The sequence below is a fragment of the Hippichthys cyanospilos genome, chromosome 6 (genome assembly GCF_059441005.1).
Source record: "Hippichthys cyanospilos isolate Australia breed blue-spotted pipefish chromosome 6, RoL_Hcya_1.0, whole genome shotgun sequence".
NCBI classification, from domain to species: Eukaryota; Metazoa; Chordata; class Actinopteri; order Syngnathiformes; family Syngnathidae; genus Hippichthys; species Hippichthys cyanospilos.
The window spans coordinates 13470001-13490957 of NC_142374.1; the positions used below are offsets into that span (position 1 = coordinate 13470001).

The following is a 20957-nucleotide window of genomic DNA, read 5'->3' on the forward strand; positions in this document are numbered from 1 at the left end:
AGTGAGATGGTGAAAAAGCAAGTTTGGCTGCTTACTTGTTTATGGTCCCAAACAGCCAAGTGGGCTCCTTATTGAAGGGCATGACCATTTTGTGAAACCGCGCCATCTTTGTGGCAATCTCAGCAGAGACGTCAGCATCTGCCAATTGATCTGTGCGCATGCGGGTGTTCTGCAACAAGAAAAACGTCAATACGAAGCCCAAGAAGGCCCTACTTATTTGAGTTTCTTGAGGTGACTAAATCCACCGCTTAATACCACCAACTGATTATCCCCTTTATTTTATCACATAAAAAATAATTTCACTTTTTTTTTTTTTTAACAAAATGAGCACGTGAGGTACAAGCATTTACGGTTGTCCACTGGGGGCCACCTCACATTACACACAGTCAAATCTGTGACTGAGTGTGTGTAGCTTCCAATGCAATTTTAAAACAAAATTAATTTCCTGGAATAAATATTAGAATTTAAGCTGTAAGCGTAGGTCAGTGTGTCGTACTGGAAAATACTGCTCCAAGCGCCCTTCTGGGAAGATGCCATACAGTTTAGGTCCCAATGTCCGCTCGGCCAGGATGGCGAACATGACGCTCTCCAACACCAGCGAGTCTACGCCCTGGAGAATGGCACCATAGATTCTGAGGAGCACTTGACGAGGCTCTGCCCCCACACTGTGCACATGGTCGGGCAGGCTGCACAGGAACAGCAGATTACTCAGTCCGCCACTGGTAAAAGAGCAAGAAAACATAATTAATCATTATCACAATAACTCCCAACATCAGACATAATTAGAGAGTGATGACATGTACAATAGTTATTGGTAAAACTTGACATTGAAGCGCATCAGTGGAGTTGAATGCTCTTTTGTTGTATGTGTTTTATATGAAGTAAACTTCAACTGGGCAAATAACTTTAAGCAATCATGCTTTGCCTTTTATTTGCTGTGTGAGCAAGTAATGTGTTTTCCTTAAGTGTCATCACTACATGAAGAGCCTTAAGTTAGGTACAATTGAATACTTTGTAGATGTGTGATTGAATAATTTAACGAACTACATTTCAAATGTGTTGTATATGTTCTTTCTTTTGCGGATTTTCCCTCATTGCGGGTGGGTCTGGACTGTATCCACGCCAAAAACGGAGTTTCCTAATTTGTCAAAATGGTCTCAAAGGTGCCCAGACTTTCGATTTTATCAAAGAGGGAACACTAATTCGCTAGTCACCTGACAATGCTAATTTGGAAGTCAATAATTTGGAGCGTCTTCCACGCTCCGGATAGGAAATCTCGGCACCACACGAACGCCCTTTCCTTCGTGTCCCGGTCCACCTCCTCGGTCCTGCCGCCCTTGAAGGACTCTGCCTCTGAATCGTCGTCACCGTTGGCCCCCAAAAGTGGACTCGGGGTTCTCGAGGTCCTCTCGTGAGCGAGAATGAGCAACTCGTAGCTGGTAGGCTTCTTTTCGTCCACCGGGACAGCGTCGCCGCTCGCCTGCATGGTGACTTTCTGGGCTAAGAGTCGAGGAGAACCGGAGCGAGCTATTGGTCGGAGAGAGCGACAACGGGTTACTGGTGACGGACGAAGCTCGCCGACAATGGCGGCTAATCGTATGACCGAAACATATCTACTCGTCAGTCGCATTGGGTCAATGATTAATCGGTAGGCATCTTCCGGCCAGCCTCTGTAACGCCTTCTTTGTAAGAGCACACCGGAGGCCACGTGACGGCGTCTGTCGAGTCATAACCGTCTAATAGCAGTTTACTTCCGCGTTGGGATACAAGCTGATTGGTCGTGCCGGGTGGCGCTGTTTCTTACGTAACTAACGATATTTTCGAGGCTTTTGGGAAATTAAACTGGAAGTTAAATCGTCATTCATGTGGGAAGGAAGACAACCCCCTCCCCCCCTTTTTTGTAAACTGTAGTTTACTTTGCGTCACAAGTATTGTATATTTATTGTCATTTTAACAAGTTTTAAGATCGCAGCTTTCAAACATTTTACAACAAATACCAACAACAAAAATACTAATCAGGTACCACTGTCGACATTCTGTTGTGACATTTTGTCACTTCTGTACTGCATACTGAAAAGTTATGTAAATTATTATTAAAAGATATTGCACATAAGTTATATCGATCCAGCTTCCATCCATAAATACATGCATGCACAAAGTGGAATAATACAGGAATATTTTAGGTTAGAGAGAAATTTGTCACCTGCATTCTCTGAGATAGACCCAACTTTGTTGGTGTTGGTCAAGCGGGTCAAGTCTGACACTTCTGTGTCGTTCAACAAAAAGTTGGAAGAATTTCTGAAAGCGGCCATGATGCACTAAAAATGTTTGATCAAGAGGCCCAAAAGCAACAATGAAAAATCCTATAAAATCTCTTTCAGTGTATAGAAATAGGCTTCCCTGTAATCACTTTCAATGTGTAGAAATAGGCTTCTTGTATCTTACCTGAACTAGAAGTGCCAAGTCTGATATTAGTGCGTCACGTTTTTGTCTGTCTGAACACAACCGCGTGACAGGTATTGTTTTTTTTAAGGGCGTGTTTTGGCATCCAAACTCTGCCTGAACCTTCCAATTTCCAAACACACCTAACGAATCTTACAATGAAACTTCCTGAATGTGATCCACAGCTTTTGCGATAATTGCACAAATTTACCATGACATACAGTATATACAACAACTTTTATAACTCACGTTTTGTAGTTGCATTGAAATAAATTAAAAAAAAGACCCTCACACATTAATGTATATTATTTCAAAATCAATTTAAGGCAGGGGTATCAAAACCCGGTCCTCAAGGGTCGTTATCCTGCATGTTTTGTAGATTTCTTTCCCAACACACCTGATTCAAATGATCAGGTCAACAGCAAGCTCAGCGATACTAAAAAACGATCGTTTGAATCAGGTGTGTCAGGGAAAGAAACATGAAAACATGCAGGACAGCAATTCTCGAGGACAGAGTATGGATACCCCTTATTTGAGGTCATCTTGTACGTTTACAGCGAGATTTTAGAGCAGTAAGTGATGCTGGGTTTTCGAGACATTCATTGGTAAAACTGTGCTGGGGATTTTGCATCCACGATGAGGCCCGGAAATGTGACTACAAGGATTTTGCGCTCATGAGGCCTGGAAATGTGATAAATGAGATTACTGAGTAAGATATAGGAGGAATAACAACGACCCTCAAATCATTACCTACTATCAGCCATACTTTAAAAAAGACATTTAATATTCCATTATTACTAGGGCGGTTTTATGCCACTCTTTTTCAGACTGATACCAGTATAAGTACTCAACTCTTGAGTGGTTACAGATCCCGATAACAGGTACAAATACACAAAATCACCCCCCCCCCCCAAAAAAAAAAAAAAGAGAACAAGATAAATCATTTTAAAGAAAGATGCACCTATTCCAAAATAGCAATTTTCTTAAAATTGCATGAAATAAATGGCAATTTTGCATTATTCTAATTTCTGTTTTCTAGTTTGTGATTTCAAGACTGCTGCAAGAGAGCGGCCGATCCTAGTATTTGCTGTCATCTTGCATACCGACGATACCTTAAAATAAGGCCAGGTATTGGCTGGGTACAGATACTTGGTATCGGTACTCACTCATACCTAATTATTACACAAAGTTGCATTCATTCATATAAAAATATTTTTCAGTGTCATGCTCCGACGTGAAATGGCCACTATGAAGTTACTTTGGTGTCACAACACCCTCCAGCTGAGCCTAAATGAGACAAAATGAAAAAGACAAAATAGGTTAAGACTACCATTTCATTTCCAACTATCAATATGAATTCTACTGTGATGCATCATCACCTTAAGCTGCTGATTGGTTCTCTTAAGAAACTGAATTTGCTCTGTGTACTTCTTCTCCTGAACTTCGTGTTTTTCTTCTTCGGTCTTCTCGATGGCCTCACATTTGGCCTTTTCATCACGTAACTCCTTCTGTAGCTCCTCTTTCTGCTTCTCCAGCACAGCAATCTATGAAAAACAACGGGCAACATAAAAACAGGGATCATTTGAATAAATGCTGCCCAGGAACTTTTCTGTTACAAGCTAAACAGTATTTCACTATGCTCAATCAAGAATTCAAAGAAGTTTATAAGGGATGCTTTATTCCTAAAGGGAAGTAAATATAGTCCTTACTCTCTTTTCCATGTCCACCTTGTCCTGCTCGGCTTGCAGGGCTTTCCTCATGCCAAAAACCACACTGCTCTCGTAGAAGGTCTGGTAAGCAGCGATGGTCATCTGGATCTCATCTCGGACCCGTAACAGCAAGTGACCCCGCTCAGCGCAGTTGATGGTCACCTGCCTGATCAGCTCATCTACACAGAGGGCAGCTGCAATTATGATGAAGCCCTTCTATCAGATGAATACAATTCATATCTTCTGAGCATGTCAAAAAACATCAGTGTTTTTTTTATTCTAAATTTAGAGTTGTATGCTTTCAGGGTCTTATCACATTGTGATGTAGCATGCTGAGCAGCATTTAATTCTACTGGAAGACATGAAGATGTATTTAACAGCAAGCAGTGGCATTACACATGGGGACAGATGCTCAATAATAATAATCTTTTTTTTTTTCTATGTTTAAGCATGTGCTATACAGTCTATCGCAAATTATCGCAAGTGGGTCTACAACATATCCCCCACAGTAAATGTGGGTGTCACCGTACTCCTAATGGCATGGCTTTGCACAGTTCACATTGCCCGGCTTCCTTACCAAAACACTGGGTGTACAGTTCTCTTCGGACAGGGCATATTCCCGTCTCTATGGCCCGTCTTTGCTGCAGCTTCCTGTCTAGGAGCTCCTCGAGATTGACCACGTCTGCTCGTGTGCATGGAGCACTGGACACTTGCTGCACCCACAGCTGGTTTCCCTCCATCCATTCCCTAACATGGCATACAAATGGATGTTGAATTATCTACTGTACATGGAAAGAATAGCAGAAAAATACACAGTACCTAGGTGGAAAGATGAGGTTGAGTATGTCATCATTTTGCTGCCTCGGAGCTTCAGCTGCAGAAGATTTGACTTTGGGAGGTGGAGGCACTGGAGAGTCGGCATGCGGTTGGTTGCTTACTTTAAATGGGCGGCCGCCCTGTAAATTGCGTTAAATTACATGATATGATTGGTATCTAATTGTGTTCCCTGACTTTTTAGTTTTATTGTTTGTGTCAACACGGATTAAATAAAGTATTTTAATTATAAATACAATTGACGAATTGAAAAAATGACTGCCAGAAATAAATATATCGTGTATATTTTACTGTTGGAATGGCCCAAATATTGGAATGTGATTAGTGATTTTGCTTCTCAAGAGTTTAAAAAATGTTTTTCCCCTATGTCTTAAGTTAAATCAAATCCTCGACATCTCTCCTTTGCATAAAAATGCAAACTTCAACATAAGAACAGTATGAGTACTTGTACATTTCCAACCGCTGATTTATTGAATGTTTGTGTGAACTAACGCCGTCAAACTCACCTTTGTACACTTTTTATCTGTGGTTTTACTGATTAAAACTGGGTTCTCATATTTCAGCAGCGTCTCATTAGGTTCAATCATGTTGCCTTAAAAAACGGAAAATAACACATCTACAACGTAAATCCCAAACCCCTGGCAGACTTCATGAATGCATCGGGATGTGAACACAAAACTGTCCATTCAAGAAGTTTCATTTTGACACCTCGCCTTTCGTTTAAACGCGTCACCCTTGTCATTAAAATCGATAGCGGAGCGTTTGAAATAGTTTTCCTACGAGATGTGTCACGATCCTGACGTCATCAACAATCGTCCGATATGCTACGTCATCACACGCGACGAGCTGGTATGCGCAATAATAATAAAATTGCATAAATACGCCAAAGAAGTTTCGAAAAAAACATCCTTTTGGTTGTTTACTATGCAACCCAGGAGAAAGGTCGGTTACTGAAAGCATCAAATGGTGGCTGAGTGCCGCGGGTCACTTTGTTTTTGTCGCTCTTAGCTACGCTAGCATACGTCACGTTAGCTAAATTGTTAACGACCAGCTCTATTGATGTAGTTATGTGTGTAAAATTTCAACGATTTATTGAAATACACGGCAGCAACATAATTAGACAGATCTTTCAAAGACAGATGTTGAAGTATATTAAGCAGTGTTAAAGGCATTGACGCAAACTCAGTGAAACGTGGAATTCATCGTTCCGATCGCAATTCAGGTTGCACAGTCAAACCTGTAGCACACACTGCCCACCTAATTTGTGTTACTGGATGGATGACGATGGAATGTAGTATGAATACATTATGTGTTCCTAATATTTTGGTTATCTGTTTTAGGGAGCGAGCAACATGAAGATGGCAAAAATAAAGAGGGAATAATTATTATTACCAAGTGTTGAATACAGTTAAAATGTGTTTGCTTATTGTATAAAATGACAACTCATGTGTCTTAGTGAAACTCAACTATAGTTGAAACATCTACAGCTATTTGTGACATCCTGCAAAGAGAACTCCTTGAGGAAAAACAAATCACCACTTCAACTATGATGCAAAATACTATTTGGTTCTTAGCTGTCCTGCGAACTTTGTAAAGCATTATCCCTCAAGTGCCGCTTCACCAATTTCTGTATGTATACTTTAACTTGGAAATAAATGAAAGCTCATACAACAGCTTCAGCAACATCATTGTTTTATTTTCAACACCCACATTTCATTTTATGAACATAACATATTTATAGTAAATCACAGGATACAAAATTTCAATCACTTAGTTTGGGTCAATAAACTGAATCTCCAAACTGCTAACCAATGCAGTGTCAGAATCTGCGGACGTTTTTTTGGTAGTGTCAAGGTCCCTCTCTGCAGGAATAGATTGGGGGGGTTATTAAGACACAGAGAGATAAATATTGATGTATAGAGAGAGTATGACTACTTACTTCCCCTGTAGCATTGTGGCTCACAATTGTTTCCTTGATTGCGCTTGCACACTGTTGTGTCGCAATGAATATACACCTGATGAAACATTTAAAAAAAAAAAAAAAACATTGGTTCATCCATCTCCAAACTGCTTACTAATATACTTTTCCACCAGTTATCATACAGTAATATTAGACACATTTCTTTTGCATGGGTGCATATAGTGAGTAATAGCTGCATTTGGATCTTGCGAGCATTGTTAAAATTGCCACTATTTGGAAAAATAATGTGCTTTACTGTATTTACTCCAAACTTGGCATTTACCTTTAGTGTATGAGTATCATCTGCATCAGGATCTTCTGCTTCTCCCTTGTCAGTTTTGGTTGTGTCAGACACAAAAGAAAACATCATGAAGAAAAAGCGCCGATAATGGCTGGGGAACTCAAGGCCCGATGACGAGTCGACCTGCACCACCGTCGTCTGGTAACCGTCATCCACGTATGGACACCTGAGACATCAGAAAAGTAGGATTCGATGTTCATTAACAAAAACATCTGTCAAAAATTGATCTTTGAAATCCAAATGCCACTTTCTCCTACCCGTTAACCAGCAAGTCCCACTGAGGCATGCTGTGGGGGTTGGAATCACCAGTAGCCCAGCATCGGTTGAGAGTCAATGCCAGGTTAGGGTCAGTCCTCCCCAATATGCGTACCTCCACGTAGACGGGCTCTCGAAGCTGTTTTTTGACCGGGTAGTCACTATCGACGTAGAAGTAGTTGAAAACCACTTCCTCTGTGTGTCGTGGTGTGATGGAATGTTGAATTCAAAGAGGTGCCTGATTGCAGATGAACATCATAAAGTTCTTTACCCACCGTCCTGTTCACCCTTGATTATGCGCTTCCCGTTGCCCAGCCTTAATTCCACATCTAAGGGCCCGGGAGCTGCAACTATAGATGGTACTTGAACTTGTTCCCCATTGATGACAAGAGCTTCAGACGATTTGCCGGCATATCTGCATTGAACGGTCAGCCTGAAAGGATCCGTAGCATTAGATACACCCGCACAATCACATTTGATCCCTTACACCATACTATAATGTGTGCAAAAAATAATTGCATGCGTACTTTGCCAGATACTGAGAAAGTAAAATAAAAAAGAATATTATTCACATTGCCTCAGTCGAATGACATAATAAGCTACTTTGTGCTTATGTTAATGTCAAACAAACACTTTTTAATGTCATGGTAAAAGGGCTATAAAACTTCCCAAAATATAAATCTACAAGGGACAACCTCAGTTCCTAGTGGTTTACATGTCTGCCTCATGTGTGTTTTGAGGTTTGGAATTCAATTCTGTTCAGTTCATACTTGCGTGAATCGTAAGTTAGTGCAATAGACACAATACCGTAGAAAATCTGAATGACCGGACATACGGTATTTGAGGATTGTAGGCCTACATCCAAGAAAAGCTCTTCAATTTGCCTGGCAGTGTAATCTTCCACTTGATCATAGGAAGGCACTTGAGATCCAACAATTTGGATACAAGCAATCAAAGAGCTTTTGTTACATTATGTCCTCTTATAAATGATGAATGATCCCAATGTTGTATAATACCCCACCTTTGGCTAATGTTCAGTGAATGCATATGAAGAACAGAAGCGCATACTCAAATTTGCTGTCTCTTGTTATTGCTCCATAAGGTCCAACAGCAACTTCATAGGAAGCAGTCATGGTGTTATCATAGATTATAACTCCGGGCTCCTCCTAGAGAAAGTTTGCAGCATTACACTGTTTCCTGGAGTTACAGCTCGCTATGAGTTGTATTGGCCTCACTGTCATAACAGTTCCACACGCTGTGACAGGAAACTGATAAATGGCAAAGGCTGACGTGCTGTCAACCAGACCGCATCCGGGTTCGCTGGAGATGAATGAAAGGGTCTTTAAGTCCACTCTGGGCAAGGCAGCGTCTCTGCTGATCACAACGATCATCTGGGCATCCTTGGTACATTGGAGAGTCACTGATCATGATACCAAATGATAACATAGAAGGAGAATAAGTACAGTCAACCCATTATGGCGCAGAGATAGGTTCCCCAAAGACATAATGAGGGCAGTGTATAATTGAAATTGTTCACAATCTGTCAAGTCTGTTGTGAAGTAACTTCAGTTTAGTTTAATGCCAGCATAAAGGGCTCGAATATATATATTTTTTGCCAGCAAGCCAAAGGGGGAAAAAAACAGCCAATGGCTTGAATCTCCAAAAAAACTCTTGGTCACTTAAATCTCAAAACACCACTTAAGTTGCCTCAAGGGGAAAAGCACTATGTCCAAATAAACATGTCTCAACTGGCTTAACCAGCTTCCTTGGCACCAAGATACGAACAAATGGCGTCAAATCAATAATTTTGTTGCTTTAGCCTAAGCATAAAAACAAATAACATACGATAATTTTGCAAATATATAATGTGCAAATGTGTAACTTACCAAATACAGAAACCACGGAAATATGAGAGTACACAGGAATTTCCAAAAATGAAACAATCACTTACAAAAATGCTGCAATTTTGTCTCGAGCAAAGAAAACTGGGACTCAACGAAGGAAAAGCAGTCTGAACAAAAGTGATTTGACTTACCATATTTGCCGTAGTAGCACATGTCGGTATCATAGCAGCAGTTGAGGGCTTTGCAGTTGGAAGGCGACACATCGGTAGGGCCACAACGTATCTTTTGGTATGCCTCCACCTCGCAAAACAGGTCTGTGCCCATGGGATTGGAGAGTTTCTCAGTCCAATTGTTGGTGGACCTTTGAGCTTCGGCTACACAGCCCAGCAGCAGGGCTAGTGCGAAGAGACCGATAAACTTCATTGCCGTGTAGTGTCGAAGTACAGACACACACTGGATGATTTTATAAGGTGTGGGTCATGCTGACATAAATACCCTTTCTATTTGCTTCCCTCAAACTGGCTGGAGTAGTTGTGAAGCAAAAGTGAAAGCCAAAAGATGCTTAATTTAGGCAAAACAAAAACCCAAATCGCCACTATCATTTGGTAGACATAAATATTTTACTCATGGCGTTCAGTGGAACATATGTAGACTACTTGTTTGACCAGTGACATAATAAAAACCTTGGGCGGGTCTGGATGACCGGCGACTGCTCGGGTCGCGCTATGTTTGTTCACTGAGCTTTGACAAAATAAACACCGATCTTATCTTCAAGTGCATTGTGCCATCAATGGAATTGTAGAGCACAATGTTGCGGAATCCGATCACACGTTTGAGAACAACTTAACTGGAATAGGATGGTGTTGAGATTTTTGGCCACTTGTTGATCGTTGTCAGAAACAATCATGCAGTGATTGTGTAAAGAAAGCGCTGCAATCCATCCATCATTTTTCTTGGGCAATTTATCTTATTAGGGCAGCAGGTGAGCTGGAGCCTACCCCAAATTTGTTTCTGACTTACTTATTCCGGAAAAGAAGGTGTAAACCACAGTTACTGGGAGAAATGAGACCAGATCTAAAAAGTATTGCACCATGCTACTTGGGGAACATTCCAGTTGTCTTAAGATGTTTAGTCTCTCATCTTTGTCAGTCCACCAAGGCGAGATGGAGTCTTCAAAGAGAAGCAAACTCTTTTTGGACAAAAAATTCAAATCCTGGACAGAACAGTAGGGCTTGAGGCTTTATGGAGTTGAGGTTGAGAAATTTTTTACAAATAAGAGGGGGGAATTGAAAACACCAACTATGTTTTTCCAAAGAGAATAAATAATTGATCTTCTAGGAAAGCAGTCAGTCATAATTAGCTTGTTGATTCCTCCATGACCATTCAGAACCGGTCCCTCCAAACCACTGTCATTGGTTTGTTTGCGGTCTCTGTCAACTCATTCTTGATTAAGCAGTGCTTCTAATTTCGAAATTTTACGGTGTACTTTGCTCTCCGAGTGGTAACCTAACTAGCCATGGTGTGTGATCTGATGACGCCTGCTCGCAAATTTTCAGAACAGTCCAATTGCAATTTGATTCAATTTCTGAGACTGCAATGACCAGAATGAATGAGAACAATTAGGGGTGATAGACTATACTCTGAATTTATTCATATTCAAACTAAATTACATGAATATTCGGTAAGCGCTCTTTTGTCAGTTCAAACCAACCTCTTTAGTACTATTTGCATGCTGAATAAATGCTTTTTCTTGTCATTGTACCACAGAAAACTGTTCTCAGAACACGGATAGAGTTGAACAAAATATTATTTCTATTTTTTTCATGTGGTGCTAAACATCTAGAAAAATTAAATTTATATCGTAAGCGAGTGAATCCGTAGGTGTGCTTGTTGTCCCGCTGTCAATGTGTTCCCTTTTTATGTGAAACTGACGACATGGGAAGCTGTTTGGTTGTTCTTATTTTGCAACTTTCACGGGCTGGTATAGTGCTGGGGTCCACCATTGATTTGCATGAATGTACTTTGGCAGCAGGCAGAGTGTGACATGTTCTGTTGAGGGCAGGGGGCCCTAACCCACGGTCATCATAACCTTTTTGGCGACTGCCATCTTCTCAGTATTTAAAAAAAACAAAACAAAAAACACACAATTGTATTTTCATTCATCAATTGAAGTCTATTTTGCTGTCTTACCTTTTAAAATGACGAATCATTTATATGTTTATAATAAATACTCTATAGACCAAGTCCACTTCTACTTCTCTTTCATTGATTTTAGTGAAGTCTAACATTACCTGTGCTGATTGGCTAGGAGAAAACACATGACCATTGACAGCTATATCTTTCTGAGACCCAGCCCGTCTTTTTTGTGTCCACTGTTGTGCCCATTTGGTCTCAACAAGAAAGCAAAATAAATGCATCCACCCAACCATATGAGATTATCTCGGATGAATCAGATTTAGACCCAAAAAAATATCCGCTACAGTGGATACAAATGAATAGGCTATGTCATAGGAGGATATTCGGATTGGGAATCTTTTACTGTCTCGCGATTCGATTCACGTTTTTAGGTCTATGTTTTGATTCGGAATTGATTTTCAATTATAAATGAATTTTGATTCAAAATGATTTGATTGATAATGATTTTTGGTTCAATCCATAGATGTGCACAGAATCGTCTTGGTCTACTCGAGTCTGCTTTGCAGGACGGAATGACAAATGAAGGCCTTAAATTGTCTTTTTTTGTTGTTGAAAAATCATTTTAAAATTTTTGAAATATAATGAAATTGCTATTTCCACAAAATCAATTTTGCTCCATAGTTTATTTCGATTCATTGACGTCTACTACGGGCGGAACGGTTGCAGTTTGGTAAGCACGTTCGCCTCACATGGCGGTTGTGGGTTCGTTTCCGGCCTTCCTGTGTGGAGTTTGTGTATTTCCCTGTGCCTGTGGGGGTTTTCTCTGGGTACTCTGGTTTCCTCCCACATTCCCAAAACACACACGGTTTATTGGACTCTCCAAATTGTCCTTAGGTGTGTTTGTGAGTGCAATCGCTTGTTCGTCTATGTGTGTCCTGCAATTGGCTGGCAACCAAGGTGTACTCCGCCCACTGCCCCTAAGACAGCCAGGGTAGATTACAACAAGACAGAAGGCTTCTATTTTGATCAGAATATGTAAACATAAGTGAGTTGATTGACCATTTTTAAGTAATTAAGTAAAATCGTGCCACCGCTGTGAAGGCCAGCCTCAAAGTATACTACGACAATTACGTTAAGGTACAAGTATTATTTAGTGTGTTTATTTTGAAGTTAGTCTTGGTGTGTGATGTGATGATGTTGTCTATCCCTTGGCAGTACTGTACGTAGTTAAACAGAAGACCACAGGAAGTGGATTTGTTTAATTTATTTACTTTTTAAAAGTATGGAAAAAAAAACATAAATCGCCCCATTGCCTTTAACAGAAACCTTTGACCCAGCAGTCTTTTGAAAATAACTATTGTATAGACAGTTTGTGAATACTTGCTTGCTTGATTGATTTATACAGTGTTCAATCAGTTAAAGTAAATAATAGATAAATAACATAGCCCTTACATCTTTCCATTGTCTGCCCTTGAGGAAAAAAGTTTGGACCCCTCACTCTCGATGATACGAGTCAAAAATTCATCTTAAGTGTGCTGGCAGTGAATTATTTAATAAATTCAAACTTAATTAGAAACCTAAAATGTTCTGTCCTATTTCCAGAATTAAAGCTTTTTCATATCGGGGCATTACCCTCGTGGAATACTCAGTATGATTTTGATCAATTCTTTTCAATCACGATCCCCTGTGTGGCATAATCTTAGTTTGGTTTCTGGTTTAATCATTTGTTAAGATGTACTATTGCTCGGATGCCTTACGGTGTGACTTGTGGCACAGCATAGATTGTGATGCTGCATTATGTAAGTGGATAGCAAAGTTTCAAATCTATGCCAAGAGGAGCTTAGCATCACACAGCGCCACACCACTGCGGTCAACTCAACTGGATTGGCTGACACTTTGGCTTATCAGCCGTCATGGGAGCCATCCAACGCAAAGGGCGGGAGGGGAGGCAAACACAAGGCTCGCTTATAAAAGTAGGCGAGTGCACCTCTCATCCTTACGGCACCTTGTTGGGATCACTGGTTGCTGTGAGTCCACAATAATGAAGCACACCGCCGTGTGCCTTGTGGCACTGGCCGTGTTGAGCAGCCTCTGCTCCGGATTCCAGCAGCAGGGTCAGATGTTCCACGATCAGGAGCAGGCTAAGCATGTACTTGAGAGACCCCTCACCTGGAGCTACCCTGAAGGGCCCACGACTGCAATGTTGCACGCTCCTGATTTTGAGATGAGGAAACCTGTCACCGCCACAACTGTCTCTGTGGAGTGCGGGGAGAGGAGAGCACGCGTGGAGTCCATGATGGACTTCTTTGGAATAGGCCAGTTCATCAAGCCCACCGACCTCACGCTGGGTCCTTGTCCCCCAGTGGGTGAGGACACTCAATCCCATGTGTTGATATTCGAGTCCGAGCTGCAAGACTGCGGCAGCGTGTCACGGGTAAGCCCCGGTGCGCTGTTGTGTATTGTCTCTTTTTAATGCATCAACCAACATTTTATCACTTTTATTCGTCCCCCCTTCTGCAGACGACAGATGATTACCTCATTTACGCCTTTACCCTCTACTATCACCCCACAACGCTGGGCGACTCCCCTGTTGTGAGGACCAACGACGCTGCTGTGATTGTGGAATGTCACTACCCTAGGTGACATTACTTTCTCAGGAAATTATGTGCATTTTTCATGGTGTCAACTGTAGAAAAATTCCCAGACACAATTGAAATTGAGCCAAACAAGACCGAATTTGCACCTATGCTATCTGGACATTTACCAAATTGTAATGGGTTCTTATTTGTTTCTTTTTACCCTCAAAATCCATTTTATTGATTTGTATACAGCTCAGTCCTGTTCATAGTCACAAATGAGCCAGTGTATAACCACTGAGTTTGGGTGAGAGGCTTTTTAAAAACAGAAATGGATGTTGATGCCTTTTCACATGTCTTATGTGTCGGAAATTAGTTTTGAGTTATTGACGTAAATACAAATTTTATACCAAGATTCTAGTCTATTTTGAATGTCTACAAAAAAAAAAAAATCCCTTCTTAAGGTCTCCACTTTCATTTTACAGCATCCTACAGGTTCAAATTGTTTAAGTGTATAAAAATAAGTGATTAGTAGATCATGCGCACCATTAAAAGATGATTGTGCCAAAATGTTTTTTTTTTTTTTTTATCTTTTCTAAATCAAAACTAGCGATTTCTACACTACTACTACTTCCTCTCTGCATTATATATAATTTGAAAGGGAATTAACTGTAAAATTGTATAAATATCTCAATTCTCATATTTGGAGACATGAGCCTAATTTTGTGAAACCTCATCAAACATTGACAAACAAGCATTCATACCTACGGTTAATATACAGTTTATTGGAACGTGTAACGACCATAGAGCAAGACAGTGTCAGGAGCAACAAAAACGGTCATGGTCTCATCGTTTAAATCCTTAGGCATCACAATGTGAGCAGCCTCCCACTCGACCCAAAGTGGATACCATTCTCAGCCGTCAGGGTTGCCCAGGAGTTCTTGTACTTCACTCTGACTTTGAGGACCGGTGAGTTTCTCATATTTTCCTTTTTTTCTACTCTGTCGGGTTTCAACATGTTGACCAATTTCATCTCTCCACACAGACGACTGGATGTATGAGCGGCCCCGATACCAGTACTATCTGGGAGACATGATTCGTATCGAGGCCTCCGTCAGGCAGTACCATCACGTACCCCTCCGTGTTTTTGTGGAAAGCTGCACAGCTACTCTCACACCAGATGTGAACTCCAGCCCTAGATATTCCTTCCTTGTCCAGGGGTGAGGAACCGTAATACTCAACATATCTTTGTATCTACGTGCAACGTTCGGATTCTGAATGAAAAAGTCCCTGTTGGCAAGGCCCCAGGGAGGGATCAAATCCACTTGGAGTTCCTCAAGGCTGTGTTATAGTGCTTTCCTTGTTAACGTGCCTTTGCAACATCGCATGGTCATCAGTGTCAGTGCCTCTGGACTGGCAGACTGGGCCGCTGGTCCCTCTTTTTAAGAGTATGTGTTCCAACAATAGGGGGACCACACACCTCAGACTCCCCAGTTAGGTCTATTCAGGGTTGCTGGAGAGGAGGATCTGTCAGGAAGTGAAAACCTTGACTTCAGGAGGAGCATTGTGGTTTTTGTCCTGCTGTGGAACATTGAACCAGCACTACAACCTTGGCAGGCTCCTCAAGAGTGCATGGCAGTTTGACAAATCGCTCTACATGCGCTTTGTGAACTGGAGAAGGCGAAGTATGGTGTACCGAAGCTCCTGAGATGGGCAGTTCGGTCCCTGTACCACCAATGTCAGTTTTTGGTCCATATTACCACCAGTAAGTTGAATACGCTTCTGTGGTCTCAGCATTGCATCTCTGCTTTTCGCAGATTATGTGGTGCTGTTGGTCTCTTCAGGCCATGACCTCCAACTGTCACTGAAGTGGTTCATAGCTGTGTGTCAAGCGGCTGGGATGAAGATCAGCACCTCCAAATCAGTCAGAAAAGGGTGGAGTGCCCTCTTCGAGTCAGGGATGAGGTCCGGCCCCAAATGGAAGAGTTTAAGTACCTTTGGGTCTTATTCACCAGCGAGGGTAGGATGGAACAGGAGATTGACAGGTGGATCAATGCAGCTTCTGCTGTTCTACAGACTCTATACCAGCCCATTATGGTTTACTTACAGGTCTAGCTACGTTCCTGCCTTGACCTATGGTCATGAACTGTGGATCGTGACCGACAGAAGGAGATCACAGATATAAGTGGCCAAAATGAGTTTCCTCTGCACTATATCTGGGCTCCTTCTTAGAGATTGGTCTTAGAGCTTGGTCATCCGGAAGGGGATAAGAGTTGAGCCTCTGCTCCTCTTTGTTGAGAGCAGCCTGTTGAGGTGGCTCGGGCATCTTTTTAGAATGCCACCTGGTGAGATGTTCAGGCAAAAATAATGTCATCACACCTTGGCATTTAGCCACTGTGATCTACTCTGCACAATTATCTGATTTATGAATTTTGTCAATTTCAATGTCAAATCAGAGAATGTATAGACATTTCGAAAAGAGTCTATCTTATCTTTATGCCACAGCTAAAATAATCACAATTTTAGAAGTATGTAAAGAGTACGTATTACTAATTTTAAGACAGGGATTTTTTTTATTTACATGACTTCCAATGCAGTACTCTCCTAAATTTAAGTAATACTAATGATTCGAAGTAAGTAAAAAGTAATGCAGTAAGTTCTAGTCAGATTTTCTCACAGATCACAGTGGCTCTAAGGTGAATAAAATCAACAATCTTACAATCTCATTTCATTCTTACAATCTCATTTTAAGAACAATTGATCAAAGTCAGTAACCATGAAAATTGATCAAAGTCAGTCACCCCCCCCCCCCCCCCCCTTGACTCTGCTTCCCCTTCATGCAGGTGTTTGATTGACGCAAGGATCACAGGAGCAGAGTCCAGGTTCATGCAACGCACAGCAGAGAACATACTCCAGTTCCAGTTTGAGGCCTTCAGGTTTCACGGTGCTGACAGCGGCATGGTGAGCACATCCCAACGCAAACTTTTTGAAGGCGACACTCTAAAAACATGTCATTGACTCTCCCAATAGCTTTACATTACCTGCCACTTGAGAGCCACTTCAACCGGTCATGACATTGATGCTGACCACAGGTCCTGTTCCTACATGATGAATGGGTGAGTTAGGAGAGAGGAGGACTATCTCCCGGGTGGCCAAATTATTTGATGGCATATAGTGTAAATAATGAATGTATTTGAGTAGAAATTAATTTTAAACAAAATTCATTAAAACAGACACTAACAACGTTAGACATAGTAGTTATCGTTTTAAAATTTAAAATGTGTGTAAAGCTATATATATATATATATATATATATATATATATATATATATATATGTACACACACCCACACCCACACAACCGTAATGTAAATGTATTTCTCTGTTTGGTGTTATTTGAAAGATTGAAAAAGTGAAAGAAACATCTTCCAATCTATTATTTATTGAGCTGCAACTGTATAATGGAGCACAGGCAAGACTGACTGCGTTTGTCCTGCTACAGCTGGAGGGAGGCCAGTGGTGTAGATTCGGCATGTGCCTCCTGTGATGCCGCTGGTGGTGGACTATACACAGGTGGAAGTACCTGGAACCTTGGTGGGGGAGGTGGCATTCAAACAGGAGGCGGCAGCTACAACCCTGGTGGCGGGGCTGGCACCCAAACAGGGGGCGGTACCTACAACCCTGGTAGCGGAGGCAGCACTCAAACAGGAGGCGGCAACTACATCCCTGGTGGCGGAGGCAGCACTCACACAGGAGGCAACATCTACAACCCTGGTGGTGGAGGTGGCACTCAAACAGGAGGTGGCATTTACTACCCTGGTGGCGGAGGCAGCACTCACACAGGAGGCAGCACTCACACAGGAGGCAGCACTCACACAGGGGGCAGCACTCACTCAGGAGGCAGCACTCACACAGGAAGCAGCACTCACACAGGAAGCAGCATCTACCACCCTGGTGGTGGAGGCGGAACTCAACCAGGAGGCGGCAACTACAACCCTGGTGGCGGAGGCAGCACTCACACAGGAGGCATTATCTACAACCCCGGTGGTGGAGGCGGCGGCACTCAAACAGGAAGCGGCCACTATAACCCTGGTGGAGGCGGCACTCAACCAGGAGGCGGCAACTACAACCCTGGTGGTGGAGGTGGCACTCAACCAGGGGGCGGCCACTATAACCCTGGTGGAGGCGGCACTCAACCAGGAGGCGGCAACTACAACCCTGGTGGTGGAGGTGGCACTCAACCAGGAGGCGGCAACTACAACCCTGGTGGCGGAGGCAGCACTCACACAGGAGGCAGCACTCATACAGGAGGCATTATCTACAACCCCGGTGGTGGAAGCGGCACTCAAACAAGAGGCGGCCACTATAACCCTGGTGGTGGAGGCGGCACTCAACCAGGAGGCAGCACTCAGACAGGAGGCATTATCTACAATCCCAGTGGTGGAGGCAGCACTCAAACAGGAGGCGGCCACTATAACCCTGGTGGTGGAGGCGGCACTCAACCAGGTGGCGGCAACTACAATCCTGGTAGCGGAGGCAGCACTAACACAGGAGGCGTCATTTACTACCCTGGTGGCGGAGGTGGCACTCAAACAGGAGGCAGCCACTATAAACCTGGTGGCGGAGGGGGCACTCAACCAGGAGGCGGCAACTACAACCCTGGTGGTGGAGGCGGCACTCAAACAGGAGCTGTCATTTACTACCCTGGTGGCGGAGGCGGCACTCAAACAGGAGGCGGCAACTACATCCCGGGTGGCGGAGGTGGCACTCAAACAGGAGGCAGCAACTACATCCCTGGTGGTGGAGGTGGCACTCAAACAGGTGGCAGCAGTGGCAGTGGTGGTGGCAGCCACCACCCGAGTAGCGGTGGTGGCGGCAGCAGCGTCGGTGGTGGCGGCGACGGTGGTGGTGTTGGCACCAGCGGTGGTGGCGGCAGCAGTGGTAGTGTCATTGTCCCAGGAGGCAAGCAAACCGGCGTTTCCTGGACCACCGGTGGTGCCTCTGGAGGGGGTGGTGCCCCTGGAGGGGGTGGCGCCTCCAGCTGGGGCCCAGGAACCTCTGGAACCATCTGGCACACCACTTCCGGAAGAGGTACCGGCGGCCAAACAGGCAAACAAACAGTCTCTTGGACCTCCAGCAGCTCCGGAGGGAGTGACACTGCAAGCTCTTCTACTTGGACCACTAGCTCATCTGGTGGCAGCACCTGGAGTGGAAGAAAGGGTCGTTCAGTCAAACAAGACCCAGGTATGTATTTCAGTTTTGCATATAGGTGTCTCATATTGAAATGAAATACACCTGTTTCACTTTTCCTTCTCAGTTTATGAATGGAGAGGTGATGTCACACTGGGTCCTTTCGAAATCGCAGAGAAACCTGTTTAAAGTCAACATTCCAACGTGCCAGTCGAAATAAATGTTCTGATTGGATCATGCCTGCCTGGATGTTATTCCCTGCACAACTCTCCATAATGCCTCCATAAAAAATACAAAGAGAAGGAAACAAAAAAACTCGAAATTTGACAATGGTGTTGGAAATTTACACATCTTTTCTACAAAAATTTTCACACTTTGCGTTGCTGCTGTGTAATATGAATATTTTTTTACTGCCAAATCAGGGTTTTGAATGGAAATAAAATTGCAATTTTGTGAAATCTGGTGTCATGATCTGCACAAGACCACCCAAAACTCAATTAATTACCTGCTTCCGCTGTTTCAAATACCTGTAAAGTCCAAATAAAGCTCTGCAAAAATGTAATAAAAATACACTATACAGTGATGCTATTCACAAACTTGCATTTTTTTTTAATGTGTGTGTTTGTATGTGCATGCTTGCGTTTGTTTCTATCTTCAGCTATTGGCTGCAAAACTCACCTATTTTTGTGCGCTTTCTATAATGCTGAGTTTCCATGAGATAATGCCCAAAGCTAATATAAAATTAATAATTACATTGACGTCAAGGAAGTATGTTGAAGTAATCATTACTTCAACTCAAACACATTACTTAGTAATGCATTAACATCAGTATGGAAGTAGCGCATTGGGACGATAATAGGTAAGAATATTAATGTATTTGTTATAATATTTAGATTGAGTTATACGGATTATGTACTGCTACATTGCAATGTATCAGCTGAATGGCATCGGGGTTCCCCCTGACGCGTCAAATGAAAGTAAGCGCAATATGACGGTCAGCCTTCACTGTCCCTTTAAGTATATTTGACGTCCGTTTAGAGAAAAAAAAAAAAATCAGTGTGTATTGAGTTTACTGTTGGCATTTTTTCCACATCGACCACATCTCAAATGATTCTCCCCCAAAAAGATTGAAAAACAATTATTAAATGTATTTGAATTAAATGTAGAATCGTCATTAAATAGTAAATCAAATTACAGTATATTCACCGGTAATGATCTATAGTATTTGAATTCGAAAATAAATAACAGTTAAAAATAATGTGACAATAAATTAAATAGTGCCAAACAATGGCTTTGGATGCCACACAGCAATTTAGGTTACTAATGATTAGAATGAATTTTAACCTTAAGTTAAAACCCTAACCCTATTGAAAATATTCACAATAAAAACCTCATGTAATAGTAACGTGAAGTTAATAAAACAACAACAAAACAAAACAAAAAAACCCTACAGTTTCTAATTTTAATGGTTATTTTGATGGTCAATTTAATTGATTCCGACCTTTCATGTGAGACTAAACGTATATTTATATACATCTTATCAAACAATAATTCACATGTCAACAACTAAGTATAATTGAGCCAAAATTCCGCACACGAATTACATGAATGCCAACAAATCAATTGTCAATCCAGATGATAATATAAAATCATAATTGACAAAATAATAAAGGACAGTATGTTTAGGTTTGTTGAACTGCATTTTAGGGAG

General features: G+C 42.1%; 4 protein-coding genes and 1 long non-coding RNA gene across 9 annotated transcripts in view; 2 read left to right on the forward strand and 3 right to left on the reverse strand.

Annotated features, from left to right (window-relative positions):
* chkb (choline kinase beta) overlaps nucleotides 1-2438 on the reverse strand; it is a 12720-nt gene extending 10282 nt beyond the window's left edge. Inside the window, exons 1-4 of one of the 3 annotated variants that reach the window (XM_088418088.1) lie at nucleotides 2204-2438; nucleotides 1215-1527; nucleotides 497-719; nucleotides 36-169 (exon numbers count right to left, since the gene is read on the reverse strand). In XM_088418088.1, the coding sequence (XP_088274214.1) occupies nucleotides 36-169; nucleotides 497-719; nucleotides 1215-1527; nucleotides 2204-2312 (779 nt within the window). In that variant the 5' untranslated portion in view covers nucleotides 2313-2438. Of the gene's footprint in view, nucleotides 1-35; nucleotides 170-496; nucleotides 720-1214; nucleotides 1714-2203 lie in introns of those variants that run through there. The other 2 variants (XM_088418090.1, XM_088418089.1) reach the window with 2 other exon arrangements.
* A 939-nt stretch (nucleotides 2439-3377) lies between these two features.
* Nucleotides 3378-5767, reverse strand: LOC148422257 (axonemal dynein light intermediate polypeptide 1-like). 2 transcript variants are annotated; one of them, XM_088416306.1, is made up of 6 exons: nucleotides 5492-5767; nucleotides 4971-5107; nucleotides 4729-4898; nucleotides 4152-4330; nucleotides 3822-3986; nucleotides 3378-3729 (listed from the first exon to the last, which is right to left on the reverse strand). In XM_088416306.1, the coding sequence occupies exons 1-6, from the start codon at nucleotides 5570-5572 to the stop codon at nucleotides 3697-3699; spliced, it is 765 nt and encodes a 254-aa protein (XP_088272432.1). In that variant the 5' UTR covers nucleotides 5573-5767; the 3' UTR covers nucleotides 3378-3696. The 2 variants fall into 2 exon arrangements, with proteins under 2 accessions (XP_088272432.1, XP_088272431.1); XM_088416305.1 differs by having other exon boundaries at nucleotides 4152-4345.
* Nucleotides 5768-5802: 35 nt separating this feature from the next.
* Nucleotides 5803-6658, forward strand: LOC148422258 (uncharacterized). Its single transcript, XR_015865809.1, has 2 exons — nucleotides 5803-5927; nucleotides 6326-6658. It is a non-coding gene; the product is annotated as an uncharacterized LOC148422258 (long non-coding RNA).
* Nucleotides 6659-6660: 2 nt separating this feature from the next.
* Nucleotides 6661-9991, reverse strand: LOC148422259 (zona pellucida sperm-binding protein 4-like). Of its 2 annotated transcripts, none has more exons than XM_088416303.1 (8): nucleotides 9537-9991; nucleotides 8737-8921; nucleotides 8570-8667; nucleotides 7777-7934; nucleotides 7504-7696; nucleotides 7229-7412; nucleotides 6925-7000; nucleotides 6661-6847 (listed from the first exon to the last, which is right to left on the reverse strand). In XM_088416303.1, the coding sequence occupies exons 1-8, from the start codon at nucleotides 9766-9768 to the stop codon at nucleotides 6756-6758; spliced, it is 1218 nt and encodes a 405-aa protein (XP_088272429.1). In that variant the 5' UTR covers nucleotides 9769-9991; the 3' UTR covers nucleotides 6661-6755. The 2 variants fall into 2 exon arrangements, with proteins under 2 accessions (XP_088272429.1, XP_088272430.1); XM_088416304.1 differs by having other exon boundaries at nucleotides 8737-8901; nucleotides 9537-9758.
* A 3464-nt stretch (nucleotides 9992-13455) lies between these two features.
* LOC148422260 (uncharacterized) lies at nucleotides 13456-19829 on the forward strand. The gene is made up of 8 exons (XM_088416302.1): nucleotides 13456-13915; nucleotides 14002-14120; nucleotides 14923-15026; nucleotides 15103-15277; nucleotides 16901-17018; nucleotides 17088-17173; nucleotides 17559-19300; nucleotides 19374-19829. The coding sequence occupies exons 1-8, from the start codon at nucleotides 13523-13525 to the stop codon at nucleotides 19433-19435; spliced, it is 2799 nt and encodes a 932-aa protein (XP_088272428.1). The 5' UTR covers nucleotides 13456-13522; the 3' UTR covers nucleotides 19436-19829.
* The last annotated feature ends 1128 nt before the right edge of the window (nucleotides 19830-20957 follow it).

What these genes read in the sequence shown, in the direction of transcription:
- LOC148422257 (XM_088416305.1), bottom strand. Translation starts at nt 5,572, where the DNA reads ATGATTGAACCTAATGAGACGCTGCTGAAATATGAGAACCCAGTTTTA. An exon ending in CAGATAAAAAGTGTACAAAG is followed by an intron (nt 5,108 to 5,491) that starts GTGAGTTTGACG and finishes CGCAATTTACAG; the next exon opens with GGCGGCCGCCCATTTAAAGT. An exon ending in ACTGTACACCCAGTGTTTTG is followed by an intron (nt 4,346 to 4,728) that starts GTAAGGAAGCCG and finishes TCATAATTGCAG; the next exon opens with CTGCCCTCTGTGTAGATGAG.
- LOC148422259 (XM_088416303.1), bottom strand. Translation starts at nt 9,768, where the DNA reads ATGAAGTTTATCGGTCTCTTCGCACTAGCCCTGCTGCTGGGCTGTGTA. An exon ending in ACAAGAGACAGCAAATTTGA is followed by an intron (nt 7,935 to 8,569) that starts GTATGCGCTTCT and finishes GGATCCTTTCAG; the next exon opens with GCTGACCGTTCAATGCAGAT. An exon ending in GCCACAATGCTACAGGGGAA is followed by an intron (nt 6,848 to 6,924) that starts GTAAGTAGTCAT and finishes CTATTCCTGCAG; the next exon opens with AGAGGGACCTTGACACTACC.
- LOC148422260 (XM_088416302.1), top strand. Translation starts at nt 13,523, where the DNA reads ATGAAGCACACCGCCGTGTGCCTTGTGGCACTGGCCGTGTTGAGCAGC. An exon ending in CACTCTGACTTTGAGGACCG is followed by an intron (nt 15,027 to 15,102) that starts GTGAGTTTCTCA and finishes CTCTCCACACAG; the next exon opens with ACGACTGGATGTATGAGCGG. An exon ending in TTCAGTCAAACAAGACCCAG is followed by an intron (nt 19,301 to 19,373) that starts GTATGTATTTCA and finishes TTTCCTTCTCAG; the next exon opens with TTTATGAATGGAGAGGTGAT.